Source organism: Olea europaea, chromosome 15, assembly GCF_002742605.1.
Source record: "Olea europaea var. sylvestris chromosome 15, O_europaea_v1, whole genome shotgun sequence".
In the NCBI taxonomy this organism is placed as follows: Eukaryota; Viridiplantae; Streptophyta; class Magnoliopsida; order Lamiales; family Oleaceae; genus Olea; species Olea europaea.
The window spans coordinates 19,598,762-19,611,253 of NC_036251.1; the positions used below are offsets into that span (position 1 = coordinate 19,598,762).

Below are 12,492 nucleotides of genomic sequence, written 5' to 3' on the forward strand. Positions count from 1 at the left end.
CCTTTAGAAACAAACCATTGTCTAGCTGTTTGCACTAATATGGAAAAATAATTTTCTCCTAATATCATATGTACCAACAACAGAAAGATCATTCCTTTCTTTTTTTTGCTCACTTTTTTATGTCATGATGGAATTAAAGCTTACTTTCAAAAAAAGTAAATTTTGTTGGTAAAGAAGTAACTTTAAAAATTATATTTGACAAAACAAGAAACTTAAGCCCTTGTTTGGTGGGAATTAAAATCAAATTTTTAGTAAATTTTGATAAAAATTGATGAAATGTGTTATTGAAAAGTTATGAATTCTACAAAATATATAATACAAATTGATTGCTAACTTTGATTTAAATTAAAATCACTACAAAAAAGGGATAAATAAATTTTTTAAGTAAAACCAAAGCACGCTCATAGCGCTATCATTTGCAAAAGAGAGACAAAAAAGTTAACACACAATGCATAGTCGACCATATATTTATTAAGAGAAGCACTCAAATTGTTGCCTAAAATGGATGGTGTAGCTTTTGTCAACTCATGATTGTCAACAAAAATTGTCAACTAGAGTTGTACATGTAGCATGGTTATTTGGACTATTGATATCAAATCTAACATGTAATGTTGAACAATAACTTTGAATTGATATGAAATTTAACATGTGATGCCAAAGTTTAACTCTTTCACAGGGGCAATTAAGTTTGTCCATCAAGCTAATAATTCAATGATATTTCAGCAGGAAAAAAACAATCATGAATGAACACACAGGAAAATAACAGCAGTGTTTAAAATATCAAAATTTAAAGAATAATGTTATTTGTAATTGCAGTAACATAATGGTTTACATACAGATGAGGTGTCAAAATAAAACTGGGGAAATTAATTTTTTTTTCAATTGAAGAAATTCTAACACAATCATATCTTAACACATCATGTGTATGTAACCCTATTATGTACATGTAACACCACAAAAATTTAAATCATCTAATCTGGATAAGAAAGTTAACCAACAACTAAAAACTATCAAAGGAAACAAAAATGAAGTCAAAACATCTTTAGGCATTGCAAATCCATGAAAACATAACAAATTTAATTTGTCTTGCAAGACTTTGTCCTTAGAAGAGAACATATGTACTATAAAAACAAACAAAACACTACCAGTCTTTTTAAAATATGTTCTTCTACTCCTAGGATTACCTGGTATATATCAAAAACTCTGCAGAAGTTTTTCATATTTGCTAACTACACATTATTGCAGAGAAACTATGTCATAATGCATTCTAATATTACCCCACTGATGATGATGGCTGTGAGGTGTTGGACTCGCGGGAAAGTAATTCTATCAACCTTTCCTGGGTTAGTTGTTCTGATCCTTGCGGCTTGACAACAAATGTGTGAAACACTTTTTCACTCCCTGCGACAACCAATGACTGAAGAATAGTAGCCTGTGCATCCTTGATTGCTTGGACAGTCCTTGCTATGGGGTGGGTGTTCAATGGGCTGCTTACCTTCACGATGACTTTGTCATGGACTGTTTGGATTTCAATGCTGGGAACTGGTTCGTGCATTTCTGAATTTGGTTTAGCTTCCAAAGACAATGACTCTCCAGAAGAGCTTCCAAGTTTTTCCTTCTCCAATTCCAGGTCCTTCAACTTCTTCTCAAGTTCATTTATATAAGCAATAGCATCTCCCAAAAGAGAAGCTTTGTCCATCTTGGAGATATTCGGCACAACAGCTCGCAATGCATAGAATCGTTGGTTCAACTTCTCTCGTCGTTGCCTCTCTGCCTGTACATGATTGAGTGGCTCTTCTCTTCCATGGGCAGGTTTCCGGCCGCGCTTCCTAGGCTTTATCTCCTCCAATAGGCTTGCATGCTCTTCCTTGCTCAAAGCCTCAACATCTGAATGCTCAGACTCGACACAAATAGGCTGAGGAGTTGACTTGGAGGTCTCTCCAGCAAAATCAATGTGCATTTTTGCAGATTTTTGTTGCTGAAAATTTTTAAGCTGAAACCCATCCCTCGCCCCATTAACAAGTTTATGTAATTTTTTCCCTGGAGCCTGAGGTCTGCAAATTTCCAGTGGGTTCCCTGGTTTTACATTGTTGATTTGCGTCCACCGAGCAGCATCAAAACCATTCACGGTGTTGGCGAATGACAATCTGTTCCCACTAGCAGATACATCCTGTTGCCTGTCTTTCAATTTTCCAACAGAAAGGTTTATTCTGAATTGTGCGCTACCCGGCTCTGAATCCTTCCCAAGCAACTTGGTAACCACTCCCTGTTCGTTACCAATTGCCAAGCTACATGTGGAGCCATCTCCATTTATTTTGTCGGTTACCTCTGTCACAGCCACAGATTTCTCGGCCATATTACGCAATGAAAACGACGAAAAGGATGATCTTACTATCTCCAATAACTCCGAGTTTTCGGGGATGGATTGCATTGATCCTAACTCCACCACTCCAACATCGGTTGGAATCAAAACAACTGTTTGCATACCAGCAGACTTTGCAAGGAATGACCTGATATAAAAATCAATTGATGACTTAAATAGATCCGATATCCAGATATGCTTCCCAGATTCAAAACACTTCCCCGGACCACCTTCTCCTTTAGGGAAAGAAAAGTACATTGATGCAAGGAAGAATATTTCAGTATCTGTAATCTTATCCAATACAAAAGCATAATTGTCCTCATCAATTCCCCCAAACAAATTGTGCAACATCTGCAAAACCATTTTCCTCATCCTTTGTTGAGTCTCGTTCCCAAGTCTCGGTTTGAAAATAAAACTAATTGCCGACTCCTCACCTTCACGAGGCTCTCGACAACACCCATCTCCCCATCCCAGGACCAAGTCACCAGACTTGGAGCACGAAAGTTGCCAGAAAATCGCATAATTCCAGCTAAAATTTGCCACATTAGTACGCTCCACAAGATCTGAAAGCTTATTCTGCAAATTCTTACCATTCCCCACAGACATCAATGAGCATTCCATTGAAACTGACTTCGAAATCAAGAAATCGAATGCCTTACTTCCCAAAACCGCAACCGCCATAGACTTATCGTCATCATTCAATTCAATATTCCCCATTCCCACTCCTAGCTTAATCTCTGAACTCAGGCCACTAACGAAAAAAATTCCAACTTTAGCAACCCATTTACCAGATAACACATCAAAGTCCAATTTCTATACATGCAAGAACTCTAAGAACCAATTCAACACAAACACCATTTTATCCCTTCTACAAATTTGATCTTTCTCGACTAATACCCAAATGGTTAAAACTCTAGCATCAGATCTCAAAAGGCCATAAATCTACACAAAACAAGAATACCAACAAAATACACTTGTGTATAAGTTTTATTCGCACTAAAAAATCCCAAAAAAGAAATATAATAAATAAATAAAGAACGGAGTTCGAACAAGAATACGTACCAGTACTCCATTTTCTGGCCCATGGATTTTCCACAGAAAGAAAATTCACCAGAAAAACTTTGAGTTTCCCATAAAACTAATCATATTCAGTTTAAACATGAGGCCTCTCTTTCTCCTCCCCCTCTCTTCTTGAGTGCTATAGAATGAAATGAAAAGAAATGAAAGAGAGTAGTTTGAAGGAGGATGGAAATATACTGCAGATGGTGAGTGGTTTAAATGAGGAGGAAAGGAACCACGGTTAGGTTAAAAAGGAACAAGCATTAATCTCGTGTATGTTTTTAACTTATAAGCAGTGATCACGTGTTTGTTTTACTAAAAAACAATTTCATATATCATTTATCAACGCATATATAGGAGCTACAATTATTATCCATAAAATTCCAACTTATAATTATTTAGATTTTAATTTAAGGATTTCAATTATTTATTTATTTTCATTTGTTTTTGAAATTATTGATTAACATAAATACAATCTAGGTTTTCATGATAAGATGCGAACGTAAGTTGGGAATGGTTCTAAAAACTATAAACGATTGCATTTTAATAAATAAATCTTTTTTTTTTTTACAACGTGACATAAACAATTAGAAAATGTCAGTTATAAAATCAGCTAATAACAATTACTGTCTCTTAAATACGATTCATTCTTTTTCTGGTAGCAACGGTTGCAATAATATATGTAGTATTTGTCGTTACCTAATATCTGTTCGAAACACAAAACTTTTTTATTTGATCAAATAAAGTTTTGTACGGAATGTTTTGTGCGTCAATGTCGTGACTTATCCATCACACGTACTCGATACCATTTTATTTTATTCTTCTCTATAGAAAATTTTAATTTACAATTTTCTAATTTATGTATTTAGAGAAATGAAAAAGTTGCTTAATCTTATTTTTTGTCCTTTAAAAATTCTTAAATATTTTTTAACCAAGAATAGAAAAAATTGAGCCTCAAAAGACTTTCCAAAATTATTAATACATGATGGAATTAAGTGGTTGAGATTCTAGTTCACAATGTTAATTGACCACGTTGTTTAAATCTAAAAACTTGACTTGTGTCATATGATTTTTCGGAACAAAAAATGGGATCCTATTTTTAGGGCTACATTTACAAATTTTGGAATGTAAAATAGTTAATTTATTTTTATTTGAAATTAAATATTTATATATGGTGAGTCCAACAAAATGAATGAATAGTAATAGTAGCCGTGGATCTTACAAAATATATAAATAATAAGTATATTTGATCAGCTTAAATTATAATTATTCACTTCATTTGCAATAAAAAATGAGAGGAAAAATCTTATGTATTATATCGTCCAATAACTGTTCAATAAATTATAGTATCAATTCTAAGTGTTTGTTTGTTAAATTTTTAACAACTTTTTGACCGATAAATATTCAATTTCAACTATACATTTTATGAAATCTACAAATTTTATCAACTAAATCACCTTCTTTTTTGTTTTATTTATTTTTTTTTTTTTATCAAAATCACCAAATTTTATTTAAAAAAATTGTTTAACAACCCCTAAATTTGAATTTAGCTTCATAAATAGTACTCAATCTGTTCCAAAAAAATATATATATATGTTGCTTCCATTTGCACATAGATTAAGAAAATTTAAATAATATAGATGAACCGACAATTTTTTTACGATATTTGTTCTAATATATACTTACTTTGAATCAATCATGCTAGGGTGTTAGAATTATTTTGACATACCAGTTGACCTACACTCACAATCGAGATGAGTGGGGTGCCATTTTTCACATTTTTTATTCACACGAGGTCGGTGCTGGTCCCATGCTAGTGTGAGGATCGATCATCTAGGTGGACAAAATTTATTAGGCACAATGATTTTATTCTACTTTGAATAATGATAGTTCATATTTATTAATAATAAAATATAATAAACAATTTAAAAAATTAAGAAATTAATTATTCTCTACATAAGAAAAGTGAATTATAATCTGAAATGAATCAAAAAGAAAAAATTATTTTTATGAGACGATGAAGTGGGTCACATCTCTCCATTCGGTGCTATATCGGGTTTGAATCCAAACCTTTAACCTTCCCAAGTAACATAATTCTAGAAAATTATTTAATACATAAAAAAAAAAAAAAAAAAAAACTCGATTTGAAGGCACGTGTCTTTTGGTGCCGTCATTTGTTACACATTTCTCTCCTAAATGTCGCTTTCAGGTGGGTGTTCATTAAATGCACGTGCACACACGTCAGACACTTTTACTTTTTTCCTCAATTTACTATTTTGGCGTGTTTGGCGTGACCCCTTCTTATCCCTTCCAACCAACATCAGCTCTATTCTACAGTTGCACGCGTCACTCGTTTTCGTTTTTTTCGAAAAATAGTGAAGGCTGTGTCTCGGCTCCAACGTCAAAGAAAATTTGTTTGCAGGTTTAGTTGAATTCAAAATTGAAATGGATTAAACTATAGTTATCAGATTCAATTCGATCAGTTAACCAATCGTAAATGTCGCTTTCAGGTGGGTGTTCATTAAATGCACGTGCACACACGTCAGACACTTTTACTTTTTTCCTCAATTTACTATTTCGGCGTGTTTGGCGTGACCCTTCTTATCCCTTCCAACAAACTTCAGCTCTATTCTACAGTTGCACGCGTCACTCGTTTTCGTCTTTTTCGAAAAATAGTGAAGGCTGTGTCTCGGCTCCAACGTCAAAGAAAATTTGTTTGCAGGTTTAGTTGAATTCAAAATTGAAATGGATTAAACTATAGTTATCAGATTCAATTCGATCAGTTAACCAATCATAAATTCGGATCAATGAATCAGTAGTTCAATCGACGGATCACTTGTTTAATTGGGTCGTTGATATTTTTTAAAAATAAAATTCAGCAAATATAATTATAAATGAAAAGTTAATGTCGATTCTAATTAAACAAATTATTTAATCCCTATTTTATTTAGATAAAAATCAAAATTTTAGTAAATTTTTTTTTATTTTTATGAAAGTTGTTGAAATGTATAATTGAAAAATAGTTAGTCTCATACAATTTTGTATTTAAAATTTATTGTTGACTCTTAAATTTTAATAAGCCTTTTTAGTTGAACTAAATAGGAGCTTATTAATTAGATAATTGATAAGTTAATACTTATTTGGATCTAAAAATAGCGATATTTAAAAGTTCTTTTCAACAATTATAGGCTAATTTATTGTATATTTTGTTTATTAGATGAACCTTAATGAGTGAAACTGGAATTTAAGAAAAAAAAAATGACAAAAATGAGCAAGATCCAAAGGTTGGAGATTAAAGTGTAAATACTCAAAGGTTGTGTTGGACCACACGATGAAGACTCGAGAAAGCTAGGGGTCAATTGGATGCAATTAAAAATAAAAAAATGAGTGAAATTTGATCAAAATATTTTTACAAACAATTTTCAACCGCACGAGGATTGAAAAATGGTTGTTCCTAGTAACATTATAGTCATTTGAGTTACCTTTATAACTCAATTTGAATCACCTTCGTCAAACAGTAGGTGAGAAAATTATGACAAAAATACTAAAGGAGGGCGAACAATATAATCTATTTGAGACCCTTTATTTCTTTTTCTTAAGATTTTAATTCTTTATGTATTGATTTTATTCATGTATTTAATATTTTGAATTACCAAATCAATAATTCAATGATTTTGTAAATCTTTTACGAATCGAAAAGTGAGTTTTAGATTTAGATCACATAGTAAATTTGATAATTTAGTATAACACGTAGAAATATTTATAAAAATTATTTCAGTTGTTATATGAATTCTTAAAACTAATATTTCGTTTAACTAATATTGATTTTTTGCATAGAGATATGTGATTAAATTAGCTAAATAGGATCGATGAGAACTTAATAGAGGTAAATTTAATACAATAGAAGAATTCAATCCAACGCTATATTAGATTTATGAATCTTGAAGTAAAACTTAAACGTGATCGATAGATGAAATTATTATGCCATAATATTCGTTCCATATTTGAATTTTAAATTGATATTTGTGTGCAATATTGCTATTTTCAATTAATTAGAAGTAGTTGAAAAAATAATCAAAACAATCACAATTCTTTGTTTGTTTTCATCAAATGGGAGTTAGAAAATATTAAATTAAGAATTAAAGTATAGGTATTGTGAAAACGATAATCCGGACTCAAAAATCTACTATATTACTTATTACGATATTGTGCCATTGCCGGAGACTATTTACATTTAGCCTTAATTTATTTTATTTTTTATTGTTATTTGATTGATTGATTGTTTTTTTTTATTTATAGATAAAAGGTATTCTTTGTATGCTCCGTTCCCAAATCAACGATCTAGAATTGTTTGATCCGAAAAATAGAAAGTATCTTCTGATGCAGACTCAAAGAACACCAACAAAAAGAGAAACACCAGATACCCGACAATCAAAACATTTCGATACAACCAATTGGACAATTAGCCAGTAGGGTAGCGGTAGCACAAAATTAGCAAAATGGAGGAATGAGAATAAAGGTGGAAACAATGGTGGAGTTAAGACGGACGATTCCGATTTACCCAAGTAGGTCCCCTATTTTGTTTCTTTTTTCATATGCTATTTTACAGGATTTGACTTTAGTGTTTTTATTTATAAATTGTTTTTATGTTCTGTGTTTTGGTCCTTCAGATTGCATCCTTTTTTCCTTGGGTTGGTTTTTTATAAGTTTAAATAGATCGAATAATTCATTAACACGAGATATGAAAGAAAAGAGATGAAAAGTAAGTAAATTCTAATAAATTTATGGATATCTTTCACGTTTATAAATAATTTTCTTTCAAATTTATGTACACTTATTTTTAACACTATTCAACTAATGTGCAACGCACGTTCCCCCCACTAGTACAATAAAATAAGTAAATCGAAAAGAATTTTTTTAAGATTAATTTATATCATTTAACTTATATGTAGAAACCCTTAATTTTATCTGACAAATTTCAAAATTAAAAATATTACATTGTCATAAGAACCATGAATGCCAAAAAAAAAAAAAAAAAAAAAATTTATTTTAAATAAATCATTTTAATTCATTCATTTGATACATGAAAATCTTATAATTTTGTTACTCGATTTTGAAAATTCATCATCGTGGCATAAGAAAAAACAAATTAGAAAGAAAAACTTTAAGATTATTTCAAACCATTTAATTGATGATCTAGATAACTCTTAGCCCATGTTCGGAAGTGATTGAAATATGGAGCTCCTATTTGGTAGTGATTCAAATCTAAGTTTTAATCAAAGTCAAAGTTAACAATTAATCATTATCACATATTTAATGGATCAACAACTTTTTAACAACACATTTCATTAACTTTTATAAAAAAAATCTACTTGTGATTAAAATAAATTTTTTAATTTAAGTTAAAATCAAAAAATAATTTTAATTATATATTTACTGGAACTTATAACTTTTCAACCACACATTTCATCAACTTTACTAAAATCTACTAACATTCTAATTTTAATCTCCACCTGGTAGGAACTTAATTTTGTTCCATGTTAGAGAATGTTGAGAAGGGGCAAATAAATCTCACACTTATTAGACATGGGATAAATGATAAACTTATATTAAAACAAAAAATAGTCACTTTAGTTCATAAGTTAACATTTTGGTACAAAACTCCACTTATGTACGAGCAATATATATCAAAGTTAGGCCCTAATTTTAGCGATTTGGGTGCATCGAATGAATCTCTAATCGCAGCCTTGAGATGGACTGCGAAAGCTAAATAATATTAGGCTATGTTTGATACACATTTTTTTCATGGAAAATAGCAAAGGAATTTCTTCTCCCACTTTTTGCTTGTTTGATAGCAAAATTTTTTTTGGCAATTGGAATTCTTGCTTTGCCCCACATGGTTACTATTTCTTGGTTTTCCACTTTGGTGGTTTTTTGTTTTCCTATTTTTTTTTTTGTTATTTTGTTTTTTGGTAATGAAAACAAATGTAAAAGATGATATCTCTTAAATTGACAATTTTCATGTAAAATAAAGTCAAAAGAACACCAAAAGACACTTTCCTTTCAACATTTTTAAGGTGAAAAATTATACCAATTAAACACTATTAATTAACAATTCTTACTAAAATAAGTTTTAGGCAATTCAATTCCCTGTAATTAGTTTTCTTTCCAGCTAAATTCCATTCTCACGATCAAACGAACCCTTAATGATCAACTCTTGAGAAGAATTTATTGATTTAAGTTGGTTGATGCAATGAAAGATACAAAGAATTTGTATTTTGGGTTTTGCTCTTGTAATAGGGAGGCGGTCTATTTTCCTAGCAAAGACCACCTCCCCTATTTATGGGGTTCCTGTTATGAAGGCGGTCAGCCTCCCTATTTTCCTAGCAAAATCCTTGTTATTTTGAAGCAAATAATTTATCATAGTTTGATGAAAGATGATTGTTGCACCGCTCTGATCAAATTTCTAAGTGACCCTCCGATGTTGCAATACCCTTATTTATTAAATAACAGCACAATGTTGTCACATCTAAATTTATATAAAGCATAGTGTGCAACTTTATCTGAAAGAGTGTACTGCCAATGGCGAAACATCTTATTTATTTGAAAATATTTTTATAAATATTTGAAAAGTAAAATTTTAGTAAGCTCATCCCTAAGATTTCTCGAATTATAGATGTTGCGTTGTTCTAGTTCAGTTATGTATCACATGTTGCAATGTTTAAAGTTTAACAATATTTTAGGAATTTAAAATCTAACAGGTTTTTAAATATTGGTTGGTGATTATCATCAAATCAATAAATAATAAATTTAAAAAAGGTAGTATTTCTCAATTACAATCTGCACTATAATCATATTTTTTCTTTTAATAAATTTATTTTATTTGTGAAAATTCTTAAGGTAACAAATAACAAAAACTAAAATAAATATCATTGACAAAAAAATCCGTATGTAATGCAATCTTAATAAAATAATAATTAAACATTAGTAATGGAGATTATTGTCATTGATAATTTAGAAAAGAAACAAAATAACAGATTTAGTATATAAAATTAACTTCGTTAAATGAAATAATAAAAATTCTAAATTGAAATATCACCTTTAAAATATATTTTCGGAGTTAAATAAAAAATAAATATTTTAATAAATTTAGCCCTTGTTTGTGCCCCATTCTTTTGGAAAAATGTATTTTTCAACAATATTTTAATATCATTTCAACTATACATTTTTCAATAAAATAATATTACATGCAAATTCAAAATATTTTTTATTTTTTTATTTTTTAGCAAAATATTTCCCATCAATACACTATTTAAAAATTCATTCTCTCCCCCAAAATGAGGGCAAAATTTTTTTTGGCAATTGGAATTCTTGCTTTGCCCCACATGGTTACTATTTCTTGGTTTTCCACTTTGGTGGTTTTTTGTTTTCCTATTTTTTTTTTTGTTATTTTGTTTTTTGGTAATGAAAACAAATGTAAAAGATGATATCTCTTAAATTGACAATTTTCATGTAAAATAAAGTCAAAAGAACACCAAAAGACACTTTCCTTTCAACATTTTTAAGGTGAAAAATTATACCAATTAAACACTATTAATTAACAATTCTTACTAAAATAAGTTTTAGGCAATTCAATTCCCTGTAATTAGTTTTCTTTCCAGCTAAATTCCATTCTCACGATCAAACGAACCCTTAATGATCAACTCTTGAGAAGAATTTATTGATTTAAGTTGGTTGATGCAATGAAAGATACAAAGAATTTGTATTTTGGGTTTTGCTCTTGTAATAGGGAGGCGGTCTATTTTCCTAGCAAAGACCACCTCCCCTATTTATGGGGTTCCTGTTATGAAGGCGGTCAGCCTCCCTATTTTCCTAGCAAAATCCTTGTTATTTTGAAGCAAATAATTTATCATAGTTTGATGAAAGATGATTGTTGCACCGCTCTGATCAAATTTCTAAGTGACCCTTCGATGTTGCAATACCCTTATTTATTAAATAACAGCACAATGTTGTCACATCTAAATTTATATAAAGCATAGTGTGCAACTTTATCTGAAAGAGTGTACTGCCAATGGCGAAACATCTTATTTATTTGAAAATATTTTTATAAATATTTGAAAAGTAAAATTTTAGTAAGCTCATCCCTAAGATTTCTCGAATTATAGATGTTGCGTTGTTCTAGTTCAGTTATGTATCACATGTTGCAATGTTTAAAGTTTAACAATATTTTAGGAATTTAAAATCTAACAGGTTTTTAAATATTGGTTGGTGATTATCATCAAATCAATAAATAATAAATTTAAAAAAGGTAGTATTTCTCAATTACAATCTGCACTATAATCATATTTTTTCTTTTAATAAATTTATTTTATTTGTGAAAATTCTTAAGGTAACAAATAACAAAAACTAAAATAAATATCATTGACAAAAAAATCCGTATGTAATGCAATCTTAATAAAATAATAATTAAACATTAGTAATGGAGATTATTGTCATTGATAATTTAGAAAAGAAACAAAATAACAGATTTAGTATATAAAATTAACTTCGTTAAATGAAATAATAAAAATTCTAAATTGAAATATCACCTTTAAAATATATTTTCGGAGTTAAATAAAAAATAAATATTTTAATAAATTTAGCCCTTGTTTGTGCCCCATTCTTTTGGAAAAATGTATTTTTCAACAATATTTTAATATCATTTCAACTATACATTTTTCAATAAAATAATATTACATGCAAATTCAAAATATTTTTTATTTTTTTATTTTTTAGCAAAATATTTCCCATCAATACACTATTTAAAAATTCATTCTCTCCCCCAAAATGAGGCTCAAACAAGGGCTTAATTTGCCAACGAGCTTGCATCGTTAAATAAACTAACTAAAATATGAAATTTAGTAATAATGAAGAAAAACTTCTTATGTAATAAAAAAAATTAATATTATTAATAAAAAATAAAAGAAAATCCTTGAAGCTATATTGAAAAATAAAAAAGCATGAAGAATATATATTTCTACGTCGGTAATGAGCATGAAGAACCATTGGTGGTTGCCAACATTTATGATGCA

General features: G+C 29.6%; 1 protein-coding gene across 1 annotated transcript; it reads right to left on the reverse strand.

Moving 5' to 3' along the window:
* Positions 1-1,026: 1,026 nt before the first annotated feature.
* Positions 1,027-3,618, reverse strand: LOC111410395 (transcription factor bHLH13-like). Its single transcript, XM_023040709.1, has 2 exons — positions 3,425-3,618; positions 1,027-3,304 (listed from the first exon to the last, which is right to left on the reverse strand). Exon 2 carries the CDS (start codon positions 3,077-3,079, stop codon positions 1,274-1,276), a length of 1,806 nt encoding a protein of 601 aa, XP_022896477.1. The 5' UTR covers positions 3,080-3,304; positions 3,425-3,618; the 3' UTR covers positions 1,027-1,273.
* Positions 3,619-12,492: the final 8,874 nt, after the last annotated feature.

Bases quoted from the DNA above. Each gene is read 5' to 3' on its own strand.
- LOC111410395 (XM_023040709.1), bottom strand. From the start codon at position 3,079: ATGGGGAATATTGAATTGAATGATGACGATAAGTCTATGGCGGTTGCG.